This window comes from Triticum aestivum, chromosome 2A (genome assembly GCF_018294505.1).
Source record: "Triticum aestivum cultivar Chinese Spring chromosome 2A, IWGSC CS RefSeq v2.1, whole genome shotgun sequence".
NCBI classification, from domain to species: domain Eukaryota; kingdom Viridiplantae; phylum Streptophyta; class Magnoliopsida; order Poales; family Poaceae; genus Triticum; species Triticum aestivum.
The window spans coordinates 432,191,311-432,211,661 of NC_057797.1; the positions used below are offsets into that span (position 1 = coordinate 432,191,311).

Sequence of the window (20,351 nt, forward strand, 5' to 3'; positions counted from 1 at the left end):
GTTCAAACATGCATGAAAATGGTACAGATGGATTCCTTGAATTTTTCTGATAATTTTTCATATATAAATTATTTCATTTGGGGTTACGGTTGAATTTCTATGATTTTTAGAAGTTTATACTATTTTCTGGAATTTCCTGAATAAAAATAAATCCAGAAAATACTTATTGCGTCAGCATTGCGTCACTATGACGTCAGCAGGTCAACAGACGCTGCTGCTGGTCAAACCTGACCAGTGGGGCCCACTGGTCAGTGACTCAGGTCTGGATTGAGTGAATGACAGGTGGGACCGGTCAACGATGACTGGGCCAGAGTCAAAGCTGACACGTGGGGTCCACGGCACTAACACTAATTTAACAGAATAATTATATTAACCTAATTAAGCGCAGGGGCCCACATGGCAGTGGCTCGGGGGGTGTTTAGCAGGGTTATTAGCACTAATTAACCGGCGCCACGTCAGCAGGTGACGCCGGCGACCACAACAGCGGCGGGAACTCGCCGGAGTTGGTCGGGGCGGCGCTACAGGCTGCGGTTGGGCACCCTGAGGGCACCAGGAGGGAGCCCGTGCTCCCGCGCGTCTAGGGGCGCACGCAGCTGGGCACAGGGAGGCCGGGGTCGACGGCGGCGACCAGAATGGCGGCGGCCGGAGCTACGGGTTCGGGCGAGTTAGTGCTACGGTGTGCAAACGAGCGAGGTGAGAGGCTAGCGGAGCGCTACGCGGTGCGGGGAGCGAGTTAGGCACGCCAGGGTGACCAAATGGTCACCGGAGCTACGCCGGCGACGAGCTCAGGCGGCGGCGTGCTACGGCCAGCTATGAAATGGCGGCTGCGGCGAGCGGCAAGCCACGGGGTTAGGGGCAAAACGTGCAGGAGCTAACGGTGGTTCGGATGAGGTAGATGACGAGCTCGGGGAAGTGGAGACGGCGGCGAATCGACGGTGAAAATCCTCGGCGGCCGGCGATGGAAACGGCGATGGTGGCGGCGTTGCAGCGTGTCCGGGACCTCGTGGCTCGGTGGGGAGGAAGAGGGGGTCGAGGCGGAGCCTCTGGGCGCAACGGCAAGGCGGGGCAGTGGCTGTGGCCATGGCAGCAGCGAGCGGCGGCGGCGAGCTCCGTTCGGTCGCGGGAGAGAGAGGGGCCAGAGGGGAATAGGGACTGAGGGAGAGACACGGGAGAGTGGCGAGAGGTGCAAGGGGTCGAGGGGAGTGCGTGGCACCCTCGGGTGCCTCCAGCGGCGAGCAGGTAAGCAGGAGGTGGCCGAGGCCTCTCGGGCGCGTGCCACGCCTCGTCCTTCTGGCGAGGAGGAAGACGACAGGGGGAGTGGAGATGGGCTGGGCCGTGCTGGGCCAGGTAAGTTAGGTAGGTGGCCTGGTGGCCTTCTCTCCCTTTCTTTTATTTCCTCTTTTCTATTTCTATTTTCTGTAGTTTGTTTTAATTTAGTTTTAGACACTAAATCATTTTTTATAAATCCTGAGAATAATTGTGGACATTAACTGAATTATTACAGAGGCCCTCAACTATTTTCAGAATTGTTGGAGCATCTAAAAATATTAACAGTATTTAAATGCCCCAATTCAAATACAATATGGTTTAATCAAAAATCCAAAAATGTTTTGGAAAAATATCCATCATCTCTGGATATGGTTTTCACCCTTTTCTAGTAATCATGAACATTTTTGCAAACCAATTTGGGTTCTTTGAAAATATTTTGAAGTTGAACCTATTTGCAATGCTTTGGTGCTAGGGCTTGGTCATCCCCATTTCAAATTTCATAAAATTTAAACATGTTGCATGGATGCTAAAGCAAAAACAAACAAGGGCTGATCTGGGGCTGTGACAATAAGGTCATCCTAGGTGTTTCGCCCTCCCATACAGCGAAACCCTAGCTCCATTCTGTCCCCTCGCACTGCTTCTTCTCCTCCCGCAAGCAACCAAGCCGCCGTCGCCTTAGCGTTCGTCGCCCATGCTTTCTCCATCGTACCCACACCCTAGAACCTTGTACGCCTGCATCGCCGTCGTCCTCTACGCTGTCTACGACCACAAGTTGGAGCTGGGCGCCCCTGTAGCGCGTGGATCGAACCGTCTTTGGCCTCGGTGCCGGGGAGCTCGTCGTCGTTGATCCACTCCGCCCCGGCCCTGTCCGGCTTCCCCGAGATGCACGTCACCCCGCTGTGAGGCTCCCTCTGCTCCCCACTCTCTCCTCTGTCGAACCCCTCCTTATCCTGTTCGTCGCCATTCACCTTGGCCGTGCCCAGGCCTCGCGCTCGTCGCGTCCCCGCCGGTTGCTGCGCGTTGTGCGCAAGCTTGCGCGCCCCGCGTCACGGTCCCCACGCCTCGCCTCCCTCCCGCGGGCGTACTGTTGCTTCTGCATCACGCCCGGCTCTGCCATCCCATGGCATCCGATTGCCCTGCCGGGCCCCTGGACCGCGGTCCTCCTCCTGCCCGCACGCCTGACCGCCCCGGCTTGCGCGCCACGCTGACGCGGTGGGGCGAGCCCCCCACAGTGGCGCTGACAGCGGACCCCATGGTCCTAGTTGAGCGGCTGACTGGGCAGTTCGCCCAGGCCAACAGGTGCCGACCGGTCAGCCTCTGGTGCACCTGTGTGTGCACTGCACCGGATCCACCTAGTATTTAGTTGTTTTTCTAAAAAATATTAAAAATAAAATGAAATAAATCCAGAAAATTAGAATATCTTTTAAAATTGGAAAAATCATAGTAAATAAACCATAACTCGGATGAAAATACTTTGTACATGAAAGTTTCACAGAAAAACATGATGAATCCGAATACACGGTCCATTCATCTGTCACATGTAAACCCGGGCAAACGTCGGGCCGGGCCGGGTTTCGGGCCAGGCTTATAAAAGCCCGACCTTCATTTCCCAAGCCCGAGCCCGGTCCGAAGCCCGAAATACTCCCTGTTTTCAAGCCCGAGCCCGGCCCGAAGTCAAGCCCGAAGCCCGAAAGCCCGGCCCGAACGCTGTTTTTTAGTGTACGCACGTGCAAGCCCGGCCCGTCCCCTCTCTTCCATCTGTGTGGATTAAGCCAAGCATCGGGAAAACCCGTCCGAATGTTTTCCCGTTACGTCTGTAATGTGTAGCCCTGCATTAGGTCACCCCTAGCACCGCGTATTGCCATGTTATGCTTTGTGTTGCTTTGATTGCTCTGTTATTTATTGGGTTTCCCCTCCGATACTTCTTTCTGGTAGACCCCGGGACCGTGGTTGAACCAGTGATCGACTACTTCGCCGTCGAGGATCCGTATCTGTCTGCAGAGCTTCTAGGCAAGCCCCCCCCCATTGATCATTCCGATATCGCCCATTCTATTCTCTTATGCTTGCATTAGATTTTGCTACTATTATTGTTTGCTCCTATTCTGATGCATAGCCTGCTTTTGCTACCTGCTTTCATACCTTACCTGCCAACTCTAGACTGCTTAGTATAGGCTGGTTAGAGATCCATCAGTGACCCCCACCTTGTCCCAGTTGCACCTGCTTTATGTTCGATGACTCGATCAACGTGATCGACGTCCAGGCCCCGACACCACGCATCACCCCCCTTAGTTGTAGGACTCTATAGAGTTACCATCGAGTGCCGAGGGTGATACCTCATCAGCACTTCTGATGTTAACCCTATAGTGTAGCTATTCGGTCATGGTCATCGAGGGTGATTCCTCCTTGATCACTCCCATAATGACTATGTCGTGCAACTCCTCAAGTGTGGACCAACGAGGGTGATTCCTCCAAGTCCACCTTGATGGTTACATCGAGTGGGAATCCATCAAGGGTGATTCCTCAGGTTTCCCCATTGGTGTTAGACACACGGTTACTATGGTTACTATGACTTTACACTGAACCATATTACCAAAGACGGGTCGGCCCCGAGGGGTACCCGCGCGAGCTTAATTGCGAGCGATGTGGAGTCGGGTTGACCTGGAAGGTGCCCGCGAGATACTTACGAGGCGTGGCCGAGCATTCTTAGCCCTTGTCGCGAGTCCTCGAGATGGGGCGACGGGGTCACATCAATCGTGGGTCTTTGCTCGTTACCGCGCGGTCCTAATCCACTATGATTTGGATATTTGATCCGAGGGGCCTTTGGCCTGATAGCACTAACCATCACGTGGGCATAGTATGGGCATTCTGCGTCATATGCATCAGCCGAAGCTTAATAGACGTCATGCGACTGAGCGGCGTGCGCCGGGTTCGACTGGAACACCTCGCCTTGTATAAGGGAGGCTAGGTCTGCTCATCGGCCACCCACGCAACGTGCAGGAGTTCCCGGGGTGATGGCCCAAGACCCCTGGTAGGGGCATAGGTTTAGTCTGGTGTGCTGACCTCTCTATTAAGCCTAGGACGGGTTGCGGCGTATCATTTGGCCGACGCCGGGCATGATCCAGGAAAGTGTGTCCGGGCGGAGTTAATCGGTTGTGGTGGGTAAGTTGGTGCACCCCTACAGGGAAGAAAACATCTATCGATAGCCTGTCCTATGGTAATGGACACTCGGAGTTGTATCCCGATCGATACAACTAGAACTGGATACTTGAGGTGATAACTAGATAGTATGGCTCTGGGATTGCTTTCTTGCAGGGAGTCGAGAAAGGATCTCTGGGCGAGGATGACGACACTACTACTACTTTACATTATGCTAATCTGCACTCTTCTAATGCTGCAAGACCTCTGAAGATGCTGAAGATGCTAGTCGTCGATAGGACTAGGCCTTTTCTCTATTCTGGCATTTCTGCAGCCCAATCCACATATACAACCCTTCCTTTGATAATGTTGCATATGTAGTGTAGCTCCTTGCTTGCTGAGTACTTTGGATGAATACTCACAGTTGCTTTGCTTTCTTTCCCCCTTTTCCTTTCTTTCCGGATGTCGCAACCAGATGACGGATTGTAGGAGCTAGACGACAGCAGTGATGACTACTACTACCCCGAGGGTTCCTACTACTATGTGACGGCCGCTGATGACCTGGAATAGTTAGGAGGCTCCCAGGAAGGAGGCCTTGCCTTTTCGATCGTTGTTGCTTTGTGCTAGCCTTCTTAAGGCAGACTTGTCTGACTTATGTCTGTACTCATATATTGTTGCTTCCGCTGACACTTGTGTATTCGAGCTTATGTATTCGAGCCCTCGAGGCCCCTGGCTTGTAATATAAAGCTTGTATTATCTTAATTTGTGTCTAGAGTTGTGTTGTGATATCTTCTCGTGAGTCCCTGATCTTGATCATACACATTTGTGTATGATTAGTGTATGATTGAATCGGGGGCGTTACAAGTTGGTATCAGAGCCGACTGCCTGTAGGAATCCCCCTTTCAAACTCCTTGGCCGAAGTCAAGTCTAGTCACTACAAAACTTTTACTAACATGGTTGTGTGTCTTACGGGCCCATGTCGCCATTGGGTGGTATTAGGATCTTTTAGTCCTCGTCTATACTCTAATATTATGATCTCTCTTCTATTTGGGTTAAAATATTTTACTAACTCTAACTCTAGGTTCTCGTAACTACTTCTCCCGAAGAGCCACTCGATACAGATGATCACCTGATTCACCAGAAGATTCTGAAAATACTCTTCGATGTTTTCCGAGCCCCTTGTGCCCACCGCCTTTGCAATTCCCTACCATCGATAAATCCCTATGGATAGCTACATACACTTGCCGTCCATACCTTCATTTCCAATTGCTCTTGTTATTACAAGATACCCTGTAATACTTTCGGATATTCCAAGAATCCATTGTGCCTGCTGCGTTGCAGCTCCTTTTCCGCATGAATACATGCACGAATAATTCCTCACAATTATCGGGGATTCATTCATCCTTAGTTGTTCATGTGTTTCACAAAAGTCTTCAAAATACCATTCGATCTTCCGAAAATCCTCAGCGGCCTATTGCTCTTGAAATTTTTGCTTGCTTGCATTATGGTTAATCCCATAAGTCAAGTAATCTTATTAGCATCCTATGTCACTATCATTTTGAGTCCATTGATTCAATATGTTGCAGATGCTTGCAATCCTAAGTCGAATCCTAGAATTCATCCTTCTGGCTCAGGCGTCATTTTGAACAGGAGCTGGTTCTCGACCAATCAAGTTGTCGTCGATTGTACCCCTAAGTCTATTCAAATTATCCATCCTTAGTCAGAGCGTTTGCTTCTGATCCCTTGATTTGGAAATCATAAATCCTTTGCAATTGAGCTTTGAATTAGTCATTATATAACATAATCCCCTTGCATTATTTCTTCTTTTGGTTGAGTACAGATGCTCACAACAGATCCCTTGTGGACCACCAGATCCTTTGTTGGATTTTATCCGACAACGTCCTTCATATTCAATAACCTTGTGAACCTTTCCTTGGATACATAATGTCTTCGGTAAATTGTATCCTCTGCTTTGACAACCATGCTCTACTTCCGAGCTCGAGTTATTTACCCCTGAAGTTTGTGGTGTATGTTCCTAAGATGCCCCGATGGGTTGAACATATGCCTTCCCTAATCCATGTGAACCCGAGAGTTTTCACGAGTCATACTATTCTGGTGTTTTGCTAGATATAATTTCAACACTACAACTTCATCAAAGCGAGAAGTGGATGTGAGGTTATGCATTGAAGAAGTGGGAGTCGGCCTTGAACTTTGCGTTCATGCCCATAGACACGACACAATGTAGATCTTATCATGGAAGCTTCTCTTAAAAATTAATCGTCCCCTTGGTATAAGTTCATATTATATCTGGGATTTGGTTTTTGCAATTGCGGTTCCGACCATATTGTCCTTCTTTGATCCCATTTCTCGCACAAGTTAAAGCACTTGTCTTCCGTAGATCAATGCATCTCCACAACCTCTATTTTGGTCCTCCTTCGAGTTTTACCCTCTAGTATCTTGAGAATAACAAATAATCGTGTTGCTTCCTATGAGTCTTCATATAGTATTGCTTCTCACCGGTTTCAGATTTCCCCAGGTTCTGAGTTATTAGTCACTCGAGAACACCGATAAGTGAATCGATTCCACACCTTGATTCAATAACTCTAAGTAATTTTCGTCGCTTACGAGTTTAATAATCCTTCAAGTCATTCCTATCATGGTAAAAATTTAACTGTGCCACTTGGTCCTTCATGGAGCACAATTTTTGGCAGTGATCTAAGCTTACATCGATATTCCTTGTCATATCATTTCGCCTTGAACAACAAGCTTGATTTCGAGTTTGTGTCGTATCTGTGGTTCCAATAACCTTTTGCTTCATCATTCCTTTTACTTGATGCAATTGTTGTTCGATTACATCTTCATGAAATCTCTCGACAAATGTGTCATGATCATAATCAACATTCTGAGCTCTTCTAGGATATTAATCGAATTCATGATGAGAAATACCATCCTTGCCCCTCGATGATTTGTGTTATCATCGACAATATTATTGCCTTCCCTCCAACACAAACGTGTTCATATAAATTTTGGAAATACATCCTTTTTGACATGTCGATGGATTGCTGCTGAGCCCATCGGCCACATTCTCATCTTTTCCTTGCTGAATTTTTATGACTTACTTTATAAGTTGTACCTGATGGACCCTTTATGTATCCAAAGTCTGATCGTTACCTGATGACCATGCCGATGCTATCCCGAAGCATGTCTGTTGTACTCCGATCATCAACAAGAACATTGGAAGCGCAATGCAAAAAAAATTGATCAATTCCAAACACCATTGTATGGGTAAACATCATAAATTCCTTGCCCCTTTGTCTAAATGGTTACATACTTGGAGTCCTGTCATGTTTATCATGCTCTTCCTTTCATTGGGAAAGATATACTCCTAATAGTTGTGCATAAGCAAAATTTCCTTTCCATTGGTCTGCTTAATCTGGAAATCACATTTTCCTTTCCGTTGTTTTGTTTAACTTTTCTTGTGATCTATATGATATAGGCAATAATATTTCTCTGCTTATGTAAATACCTCGGTGTACAACTTTGTCAGTAAAACCCTGTTACTTTTGTTGATGACATTCTGGTAACCACTGATGGGCGAGAACTTTGCCTATTGGTCCGCCTCATTCAACAAGCAGGAAAATGGTTCTCTTCGTCCCTCGCCCTTGGTACCAACGTTGTTGCCAACATAACTGACATGCTATCCTCTGACCTGCCTTGCTTCCGTGACCGTGCAAGATGTTTGTGTCCTTTATACTTTTAATACACATGGTGGGCCCATAACTCACAGTTCCATAGGATCGAAACCTGACTCTGCTGTACACCCCTGTTTCCAAAGTTATTCCTCACACTTGGCTTCATATGTTAATCACGAGCCACCTTCCTAGGGATGATCTACTCTAGTATCAAACGCAATATTTATTTTCGTTGCTCTGAACCCCATTCACGCTCTAGGTTAGGCATTAAATGATTGCCTACCCTCTTGAAACTTCTTATTGTACCTTCTTACTTTGCTCTCGAGGTTTTTCTTAAGTTTCAATTCGAGAGATACTTTCTGCCACATTCCCTGAGTTATCTTCCAGATAATCGACCTTGTAAAGGTCCGTTCTTTCAAAGTCCCCTTATCCTTTTTGTAAGTACGATGAAGGCTTCGAAGAAAGGATGACGACTTCATCATGATGACCTGAAGCACAGAAATGAAGACACCAACGAAATGGATCAACTTTTTTGAGAAGAGCAACCAAGAACGAGAAGATCCGTTAGAAATTCGCAACCAAATCTTTCCCCCTTACACCACCTCTTAAATCTCGGGACGAGATTTCTTGTAGTGGAGAAGATTTGTAACACCCCGAGAATCATGCTATAGTGATCTCCCCCCTAATGGTGGTCATGTCATCATAATTACTTTGCAAATTGCCACTTGTCAAAAATCAAATTCGAAATTCACTTTGAAATACAAGTCAAATATTTTCATTTTCAAAAGTGCAAACAAAATATTTCACAATTTTGCAAATAATCCCTAGGTATTTATCGTGTAGAAGCCAACCTCTTTTGGATTCCCAAAATACCCCTGGGAATTTTTTAGTGCACCAATAGCAAATTACATGACCCTTTTCATTTCCAAAAAATGTTTAAAGTTTTCCAAATGTCCCTAAACTTTGCGAGCCTCTCTAGAATATTGCCTTTGTTTTATTTGCCAAATCCATGAGCAAAAAAATGATTTGCTATCGAGTTTAAAATGCAAACCAAAAAAGGGGATAAAAAAGGGGACTCACTGCGCTACTGGGCCTAGTGGCCTCAGTGTAAGGCCCAACCCACCTAAACTCCACGTCGTCTTCCCCTGTTCATCAGGGGCGGCGTGGACGACCCGAGCTCGTTCATGGCTGTGGATGGACACACGTCGTCCATCCACCACGCCTCCGAGGTGGATAAGGTCATCCTAGCTGTTTCTCCCTCCCACACAGCGAAACCCTAGCTCCATTCTGTCCCCTCGTGCTGCTTCTTCTCCTCCCGCAAGCAACTGAGCCGTCGTCGCCTTAGCGTTCGTCGCCCACGCTCTCCATCGTACCCACACCCTAGAACCTTGTCCGCCTGCTTCGCCGTCATCCTCCATGCCGTCTACGACCACAGATTGGAGCTGGGCGCCCCTATAGCACGTGGATCGAGCCGTCTTTGGCCTCGGTGCCGGGGAGCTCGTCGTTGTCGATCCACTCCACCCCGGCCCTGTCCGGCTTCCCCGAGCTACTCGTCACCCCGCTGTGAGGCTCCCTCCGCTCCCCACTCTCTCCTCTGTCGAACCCCTCCTTATCCTGTTCATCTCCATTCACCTTGCCCGTGCCCAGGCCCCGTGCTCGTCGCGTCCGCGCCGGTTGCTGCACGCTGCGCGCGAGCTCGCGCGCCCCGTGTCACGGTCCCCGCACCTTGCCTCCCTCCCGCGGGCGTGCTGCTGCTTCTGCGTCACGCACGGCTCAGCCATCCCACGGCGTCCGCGTGCCCGGCCGGGCCCCTGGACCGCGACCCTCCTCCTGCCCGCACGCCTGACCGCCCCGTCTCCGCCCAACCGCTTCTCCTGGGCGAGCCCATGGCCGCCCACGCTACCCGCGCCTCCTGTCGCCCGAGCGCGCGCCCGGCTCCCCTCGTCCCTGCCCACGGCCGCCTTGGCCGAAGCACGCCGCTGCTCGGCCAACTGCTTTCGCTCGCCACCTGCTCCCTGCACCGCGTCCACCCCCCGCACCGTCCTCCGGCCACCGCCCCTCCCCCCACGCACGACCCTCAGGCCGCCGGCCGCACGGGCCCCCGGTCGCCTCCCACACGGGCCTTTGGCCGTCGGCCTCCACGCCCGTGCGCCACGCTGACGTGGCGGGGCGAGCCCCCAACAGTGCCGCTGACAGCGGGCCCCACAGTCCTAGTTGACAGGTCAACTGTCCCAGTTGACCTGCTGACTAGGCAGTTCGCCCAGGCCAACAGGGGCCCACCGGCCAGCCTCTGGTGCACCTGTGTGTGCACTACACTAGGTGCACCTAGTATTTAGTTGCTTTTTTGTAAATATATATATTAAAAATAAAATGAAATAAATCCAGAAAATTAGAAAATCTTTTAAACTTTGAAAAATCATAGTAAACAAAACGTAACTCGGATGAAAATACTTTGTACATGAAAGTTTCTGAGAAAAACGTGACGAATCCGAATACACGGTCCGTTCATCTATCACATGCCCCTAGCATGCTGAATATGGATTCGTACCCTCTCTTCCATCTGTCCGGATTAAGCCAAACGTCAGGAAAACCCGTCCGGATGTTTTCCCGTTCCGTCTGTAACGCGTAGCCCTGGATTAGGCCACCCCTAGCACCGCGTATTGCCATGTTATGCTTTATGTTGCTTTGATTGCTCTGTTATTTATTGTGTTTCCCCTTCGATACTTCTTTTTGGTAGACCCTGAGACCGCGGTTGAACCAGTGATCGACTACTTCGCCGTCGAGGATCCGTATCTGTCTGCAAAGCTTCCAGATAAGCACCCCCTTTGATCATTCCGATATCGCCCATTCTATTCTCTTATGCTTGCATTAGATTCTGCTACTGTTATTGTTTGCTCCTATTCTGATGCATAGCCTGCTTTTGCTACCTGCTTTCATATCTTACTTGCTTACTCTAAACTGCTTAGTATAGGCTGGTTAGAGATCCATCAGTGACCCCCACCTTGTCCCAGTTGCCCCTGCTTTATGTTCGATGACTCGATCAACGCTATTGACGTCCAGGCCCCGACATCGCACATCACCCCCCTTAGTTGTACGACTCTGTAGAGTTACCATCGAGTGCCGAGAGTGATACCTCATCAGCACTTCTGATGTTAACCCTGTAGTGTAGCTATTCAGTCGTGGTCATCGAGGGTGATTCCTCCTTGATCACTCCCGATAATGACTATGTCGTGCAACTCCTCAAGTGTGGACCAACGAGGGTGATTCCTCCAAGTCCACCTTGATGGTTACATCGAGTGGGAATCCATCGAGGTTGATTCCTCAGGTTTCCCCCTTACTGTTAGACACACGGTTACTATGGTTACTATGACTTTACACTAAACCATATTACCAAAGACGGGTCGACCCCGAGGGGTACCCGCGCGACTTAATTGCGAGTGATGTGGAGTCAGGTTGACTTGGAAGGTGCCCGCGAGATACTTACGAGGCGTGGCCGGGTATTCTTAGCCCTTGTCGCGAGTCCTCGAGACGGGGCGACGGGGTCACATCGATCATGGGTCTCTGTTCGTTACCGCGCGTTCCTAATCCACTATGATTTGGATATTTGATCTGAGGGGCCTCTGGCCTGATAGCACTAACCATCACGTGTGCATATTATGGACGTTCTGCATCGTATGCATCGGCCGAAGCTTAATAGACGTCATGCGACTGAGCGGCGCGCGCCGGGTTGGACTGGAACACCTCGCATTGTATAAGGGAGGCTAGGTCTGCTCACCGGCCGCCCACACAACATGCAGGAGTTCCCAGGGCGATGGCCCAAGACCCCTAGGGGCATAGGTTTAGTCCGGCGTGCTGACCTCTCTATTAAGCCTAGGTCGGGTTGTGGCGTATCGTTTGGCCGAGGTCGGGCATGACCCAGGAAAGTGTGTCCGGCCAGAGTTAATCGAGCATGGTGGGTAAGTTGGTGCACCCCTGCAGGGAAGAAAACATCTATCGATAGCCTGTCCTACGGTAATGGACACTCGGAGTTGTATCCCGATCGATACAACTAGAACTGTATCCTTGAGGTGATAACTGGATAGTATGGCTATGGGATTGCTTTCTCGCAGGGAGTCGAAAGGATCTCTGGGTGAGGATGATGACACTACAACTACTTTACATTATGCTAATATGCACTCTTCTAATGCTGCAAAACCTCTGAAGATGCTAGTCGTCGATGGGACTAGGCCTTTTCTCTATCTTGGCATTTCTGCAGCCCAATCCACATATACAACCCTTCCTTTGATAATGTTGCATATATAGTGTAGCTCCTTGCTTACTGAGTACTTTGGATGAGTACTCATAGTTGCTTTGCTTTCTTTTCCCCCTTTTCCTTTCTTTTTGGATGTCGCAACCAGATGATGGATTCTAGGAGCCAGACGACAACACTGGTGACTACTACTACATCGAGGGTGCCTACTACTACGTGACGACCGCTGACGACCTGAAGTAGTTAGGAGGCTCCCAGGCAGGAGGCCTTGCCTTTTCGATCGTTGTTGCTTTTGTGCTAGCCTTCTTAAGGCAGACTTATCTAACTTATGTATGTACTCAGATATTGTTGCTTTCGCTGACTCTTGTGTATTTGAGCTTATGTATTTGAGCCCTCGAGGCCCCTGGCTTGTAATATAAAGCTTGTATTATTTTAATTTGTGTCTAGAGTTGTGTTGTGATATCTTCCGTGAGTCCCTGATCTTGATTGTACACATTTGCGTGTATGATTAGTGTACGATTGAATCGGGGGCGTCACACGTGCCAACATATTCCCTTTTAATTTTTTTTCCATACTATAATTCCGGGCTAGATCAAGGGACTTATAATAACTATCCAAAAATTCCATAGTATCATCAACCGGTGGCACTTCCTTGCCATGCACAACATCATTGTGAAGTTGCCAAATTCTCCATATAAGTAGAATGACCATATCACAAACCTTATTATCACACGCCACAAGTACATGCATTAGCCACTCTTTACCATAACTCTCGCATCCTTTGCCACACAAGTCGTGCTTGAGGGCATGCAACTAGGGCATGGTAAGAACCTTCCCTCTCTCTGCCGCACACCCGACAACAATCAGTAGTACCAAATGTGTCGGTATAACTTGTTTTGATCAGTGGCAAAGGCACCTGACGCGGCCTTCCAAGCCGCGATACACATTTTAAGAGGAACTTTAGCCTTCCAAACATAATTCTATATGGATCGGTCTCCCTCTGGACACATACTTGAAGCCCCTCCTGCAAATGAATTGTCATGTTCTTTAGTAGCAAGTTTGTAGGCGCTCTTAACAGTAAACTGTCCAGACTTTTTCGTAAACCAGGCAATAAAATCTTCCTGGCTTGTTGGTAATGTACGTATTCTCAGAATTTGCTGCACATTTACATCCCAAAAAAGTTGTTGGGGATGCTCCATGTTGAACAGAAAGTCCGAAATATGATTAAAGTGACAATTCCTTTTCGGAGTAATTGGTCTAAGATCATTACCTCTTGGAATCCTAGGATCACGTCATATACGCACCATAGACCCATTACCGATTCTCCAAATAAAACCTTTTTTCACTAGTTGAAGGCCATATTCAATACCTTTCCAAACAACCAAAGAATTACCTGAAAATACCGTGTCCAGAAGATTCTCATTCGGGTAATATTTCACTCAAAGCAGATGAGCATACAAACTATCCGGAGTTTCAATTAATCGCCAAGCCTGTTTAGCTAACAAGGCTTGATTAAAAGCCCGCATATCTTTAAACCCCGTACCATCCTTAGACTTTGGAAGACGCATTTTATCCCAACTTAGCCAAGCTATTTTTCTCTTTCCTTTTTCAATTCCCCATTAATACTGCCTCATCAAACACTCTTCCATTATTTTTTTGTAGTTTTATAATCGTGCACTCCATTTCATAATTCTATTTTGAACCAAAATCACAACAAGAATTATGGAGCCAAACAAATTGGATACAAGAGAACATGACACTCTATTTTTACGTGTTTTCATTCCTTCATTTTGAGAATTCAATTCAAAGAGGTCCTAAAATGTTTCTCGAAGTCCAGACTCTTTCTTCCGGGCGGGACGCACCAGCCAGAAACTTCCGTCTCGCCGAACCTTTTTCCTACGGGAGTTTGCCAAACTTGTCGTCCTGGGCCCACCACTTTCTTTGCGTGGGACCCACTGTCATTTACCTAGTCCAATATGAGTAGTAGCGAGGTACCCCTAAAAAAAAGAGTGGCGAGGAGGGAGACCAGTCCACGAACGCCCTAGTCAACACGGAGCCCGCAATGGTCAACGGACGCGTCTCCATCGCCCCGAAACCCAAACCCTCGAGTCCACCAGTCCAAGTCCACCTCACCCTAATCCCCCAGATCCACCCCCCCTGGATCGCATCCCAGCCGTCTGTCCAACACTAACCCCTCTCCCGGAAGCTAAAACCCAGCGCAACAAATCAAATTTAACCCAGGTCGCGCACAAATCCGCCGCGCACGCACACAACCTCCATCTCTTCTCCCCTCCTCTCCCTCCCGCAGAACCCTAGCTCACCACAAGCCTCTTCGTCGGCGATGGCGGCGGCGGAGAACGCCGGGGACGTGGCGGCGGGGGAGAGCCGCAAGCTGTTCGTGGGTGGCATCCCGTCCTCAGCGCAGGAGACGGAGCTGCGGGGCCACTTTGCCCGCTTCGGTGCGGTGCGCTCAATCGTCGTGATGCGGGACAAGGAGTCGGGCCACGGCCGCGGGTTCGGGTTCGTCGAGTTCGAGGACGAAGAAGCGGCCGCCAAGGCGCTCGGCGATGGGGAGAGGCCCAAGCACTTCATCTGCGGCCGACTGGTGAGTTCCCTCGATCTCCTTCTTCTTGAGCGTGCAAGACAAAGGTTGGAAGTTGATTTTAGTTTGTGGATACTCACTAGTATTTACGAACTTGGGTAGGCCATTATTTGATCTGGTAACGCGTGCTCTCATGGCTGGGCAAATTGATTGATTATTACTTGTACTGTCGCGGGCTCACCTTGTTAAACTGCCGTGCAATGTAGGAGTGCGACATTTTTTTTTGCAATATCTGAATTGGTCCCTAGAGATTTTTTGTACTAGGGTGGCGATAGTCATTAGTTACTCAGTTTTGTGTTTTTTTTCGTGCAGGTGGACGTTAAGAGGGCGCGTGCTCGACCTCCGCGGAACTTGGGCGAGCAACCTGTGCATCAGCATCAGCATCAGCTGGAACAGGGTCCGGTTCAGGGTCACCAAGAAGCTGGGGACAGTACCGAGGCCAGTAGTGACAGTATGAGCTATGCTTCAAAGAAGGTATTCATTGGTGGTTTGCGTGACAACATCACAGAGGAGGAGTTCAGAGCTTACTTTGAGGCGTTTGGCACTGTAACAGATGTTGTTGTGATATACGACAGCCTGACAAGCAGGTCAAGGGGTTTTGGTTTTGTCACCTTTGATTCCGAGGAAGCTGTGAGAAAGGTGATGGGGCAAAGCTTTCATGACTTGAAAGGGACAAGGGTGGAAGCAAAGATCGCTATCCCCAAGGATGCTCAGTATTACCGTAATGGCCGAGGTCGTGGCTCAAGAACCTTTGGCGGAAGGGGTCCTGTTGGCTTTGATGATTCGACATACCAACCGTACAATAACCGACATGGTTTCTACAATGGCTATATGCCACAACCTGTTCCCACACATCCCTACTATCATGGCCTCTATTTTGGTATGGGAGGCAATCCCTATGCAAATGCATATCCAAACCATGCAGTCATGGCAAATGTTCCAAACATGGTGGCAAGGCGTCCAGTATATAGCCCATATCCCCCAATGTATCCTGGCTATGGTTTTGCATACAGAAGTGGTTATGCGGGTGCTGCGCCTTCTGTTCAGTATGGCGTTAATGGTGGCAGAGATTACATGAATGACCAAGACTCTATGGATGTACAAGAACTTGACAGCACTGCTACCATTGCTACAAAGTTTGAATACATGAAGCTAGGTTCACAATGACGTTCTGGTAAGTTACTTGTATTATTATTAGCCAGCCTGGTTTTAATCTTTACTCTTAACTCTGATGCAGCACATTACATGTATTCTTGTTATGTGGAACTGCAGCAGTTACTCATTGATTTGGTTAGTGTCGTTTATAACTTAGGGCCAGTTCTTTTGGCAACTTGAAAAATAAGCCGCCTCCTCCCCAGCTTTTTCGATAAGCCAACTCTCTTATTCATTGGGGCTTCTAAACTAGTTATGTGATAACTAATTTAGAAGTCTCAACAAATTTAGAGGGCGGCTTTTTTTAAGCTGGAGAGAGGCAACTTATTTTTTAAGCCGCCCAAAAGAACTGGCCTTTAGTGTGAGATCTTTGAATCTGTATAGGCTATCATGTTTATTCATTATTTTTTTGTAAAACGAATCTGGGAACACATAATAATAATCCAAATTATGTAGGGAGCTGTTAAATGTAGTCATTTTCCAATGAATAGTGCTGGTTAGTTATTCAATTTGAATAATGGGTAGTTACTAGTTAATATAACTACTTGAATGTTTGAAAAACCTGCACTGATCAATTATGATGTTTTAGTCTATCTCATGAAAAATTCTCAATCCAAGTTACTCCCTCCATTCCTAGAGACAAGGCGGGAAACTTTTCTCCTAGCATTCTTACTAAGCAGGCCACACTTATATTTTTTCAACTAATCCGTCTAATATACCTCTTCACGCTACACTCTACTCCTCAAAGATGCGCTGGGCTGCTGGCCTTAAGTGCATTGTTAAGTGCTCACCTTCTCTTGCTGTTACTAATGGTCAGTGCCAACCTGTGTAGAGCTAGCTGCCTCTGATTGGTCATGCATGGGCTGAGCAATAAAACTTGCTCAGAATGGCTAATGAATGCAGCCTGCAAGCACGGCTAGCAAGAATATTGATGTTCGTGGTGTCTTAATAACTAATAACTGCTTAGAGTGTGATCTACCAGGGGCAAAAGGGTCCAAAACTTTTAAACGCGTAGCTGTCTTGACTTTGCAGAAAAAGTTTCACTCCTTTCTAGGAATGGAGTGAGTATTTGATATGTTTCCTTTTAATTGTTTATTTATCCTCGTCTACTTATTTGGTATATCATTGTAAGTAAAAACAGGCATCCATAAAAATAAATTTAGGCACTACTCCCTCCGTCTCTTAAAAGAAGGCCTATAAATTTTTTCTGAAGTCAATTGGTGCAAATTTTGAACAAGTTTGTAGGAAAAACTATCCAGAACTGTGATATCAAATTGATGCCATTAGGTACATAACGAAGCATATTTTCATATTATATCTATTTAGTATTGTAAGTGTCGATAGTTTTCCCTATAAACTTGGTCAAGCTATGCACTGTTTGACTTTTGAAAATTATAGGCCCTCTTGTGAGACGGAGGGAGTACTATTTATTGCATTTCATGCTCTTTATTTGAATTATCTAATAATCATTGCATGTAAAATGCAGCATAAATGTATGATTTTAGAGATTGCTTTGCATAAAGGCATATGATAAAATCAACCATTTTGTAATCATTTTTTATCTATACTCCCTCCGTACCAAAATACTTGTCATGGTTTTAGTTCAAATTTGAACTAAAACCACGACAAGTATATTGGAATGAAGGGAGTACATTGGATTTGTTAGATGGAGAGATGGGGCGGGGGGGGGGGGGGGGGGTGGTGGTGGTGGTGGTGGTTAAGCTTCAATTCAATCCTTGAAATAGAAGTTCTTGGAATGAGTTTCTTAGAGTACCCGGTTCAACATCAATTCTCTAGTGAAACAAATGGTCTTCTTTTTCTTTTGTTCTGTGTCAGTCACTCCTGAATATGATTTACTGCCATTTAGTAATTTGATAAAATAGTGACATGTTATGTTACCATCAACACATCACTAGTTGGAAATCAAGGTCAAGAACTATTATAACTTCATAAGTTGTGATTTCATTTGACCGAACCAGTCAATGGTGAACTGAAGATAAATAGGATATTCTGTAGTTTCAACTGGTGTTTATTGGTGAAATGGCAATCGGACACTATATGCCTGTAGGAATTGATTGAATTATACGTGACTTGAGACTTGAGATATGGTTTTGTTCCATTGTCATCTGTGCTTACATTCCATAGTTTCCAAGATACTCCCTCCGTTCCTAAATATAAGTGTTTTTTAGAGATTCCAATATAGACTACGTGCGGAGCAAAATGAGTGAATCTACACTCTAAACTATGTCTATATACATCCGTATGTATTTAGGAACGGAGGGAGTATTTTTTTCCAGATATTGCAGGCCTGTGCTACAATTGTTTGTATTTGCACTGTGTGCGATGTATGGTTGTGCCCTTAGCTGGCTTGATAGTTCATGGGATATGGCAATATGTTTTCTATGCCAATTCACTTTTTATTTCTTTTGTGCTTAAATTAGCATGTAGCCTTAAAACAAAAAAAGGTTGTCAGCATGTGATATTAGGCGTAAGCAACCAAAAACTGTTAGTACGTGGATTCATGTTTGTTTAGAACTTCCCAAGGTTCTTTTTTGTAATTCTCATGTCGCAATTATGAAAGCATTGTCTAAAATATGATGTATTGGTTAGCTATTCATGCAGTTTTAGTTACTTGGAATCAGTGACTTGCATAGTTATGTGCACATACCTAGAGGCACCAAATTTCCAATAAAGGCCAAGCTTGCCCATGCGCACAGACCTAGAGGCACAAGATTATGTTTTTTTTTAAATGGTGGTTGATGCCCATGATAAATGACATGTACAGTTACTCGGACCTTTTTTACCATGAAGATGAACATACGGTGTGAAAAGTATGGAGTTACTCTGTACTTGTATAATACTCCCTCTGTTTTTTATTTACTCCACGTATTAGCTTTGTCTTAAGTCAAATTTATAAACTTTGACTAAGTTTATAGGAAAATTTATTAACATCTTCAATGCCATTAGATTTATCATTGAATATATTTTTGCATCATATATACTTCCTCCGTTCGCAAATATAAAATGGTCTAACTTTCTTGTGAATCGGATGTTTATAGGCACGTTTTAGTGTGTTTGTTCACTCATTTCAGTCCGTATGTAGGTCATATATATATATTTATTGAAATATCCAAAACATCTTATATTTGTGAACGGAGGTAGTACTTGTTATTGTAAAAGTTCATTCATATTATTTCCCATAAAGTTTGACTTACAACGAAGCTAATATGCAGAGTAAATAAAAACAAAGGGAGTGCTTTGTACTGAACTCTTTAAATTTCTGGCATAAACTAACTGTTCAGCATGTTTGCTTTTGTAAACTCAGTTGCCTTCTGCTTATTCTCACGACTAATTTTTTTCTCTTGAATGTGTAATTCAATCTTTAATTTTTTAGAAGATTCTAGTGAAGCTTAAAACTAAATGAAATGCAATCATAAATGAGGATATATATTTTTAGTCTTGTGCTTGCCGGTTTGTCCATAATTACTGTACTGAAACAATGTCCTCTTAAATAATTGTCCCCATGATCATATCTTTTTTAATCAGGTTTGGCTGATATCAAAATAGATTTCAAAGGTTGCATGTTTTCTTTTGTTAGCAGGGCAATTATTTCTACACTGATGACAGCGGAAGTCGCAACTGTGAAGACATGAGCTGAGATTCTTTGGTTGACAAGTACATCATTGGAAATTATCAACTTACCCCCATTCCTTGTTTCAACTGCATGTAGACTGAAAACATTCAAGTTCCAACTGGCTGTTGAGCTCACATGACTAGTACCAATGCTTAAATCCTTTTAATGTATCAGAATCAGAACATTTGATGTCGTGCAGTCTCGGTTCTGTATGGGTGCTGGCATGTATGTAACCGGTGCCACGATCAATTGTTGTGCAGTGCCTTTATTGTTGGTTGTTGGGTAGCAAACTGGATCCACGTGGTCCATCTGCTATCTTCATTCATATCCGGCAGATACATTGATGTCCCGAATGTGCAAAAGAGGGGTGTTTCTGTCAAGCTCACTTGCTCTGTTTGATGTGTAATGTGCGAGAGGGAGATGACTAGAGGAGAGTGACAAGATGCTTGCTACTAGATGCACTTGTACCAGCTACTACCACTACTATAAGTTGTAGGTTTCTTGTAGGCCCACAAAAGAAGGCTAGGGAAACAAAAGACCCAGCCAGGGGAGGAAGCAGTGACCCCTTGTCATTCTCTGTCCCTCTAGCTCTAGGCCTTGTCCTGACGCATGGAGCAA

General features: G+C 46.4%; 1 protein-coding gene across 2 annotated transcripts; it reads left to right on the forward strand.

Moving 5' to 3' along the window:
• Window positions 1-14,566: 14,566 nt before the first annotated feature.
• On the forward strand, window positions 14,567-19,982 carry LOC123188907 (RNA-binding protein 1). Of its 2 annotated transcripts, none has more exons than XM_044601186.1 (3): window positions 14,567-14,950; window positions 15,260-16,121; window positions 19,698-19,982. In XM_044601186.1, the coding sequence occupies exons 1-2, from the start codon at window positions 14,687-14,689 to the stop codon at window positions 16,112-16,114; spliced, it is 1,119 nt and encodes a 372-aa protein (XP_044457121.1). In that variant the 5' UTR covers window positions 14,567-14,686; the 3' UTR covers window positions 16,115-16,121; window positions 19,698-19,982. The 2 variants fall into 2 exon arrangements, with proteins under 2 accessions (XP_044457121.1, XP_044457120.1); XM_044601185.1 differs by having other exon boundaries at window positions 14,574-14,950; window positions 19,701-19,982.
• Window positions 19,983-20,351: the final 369 nt, after the last annotated feature.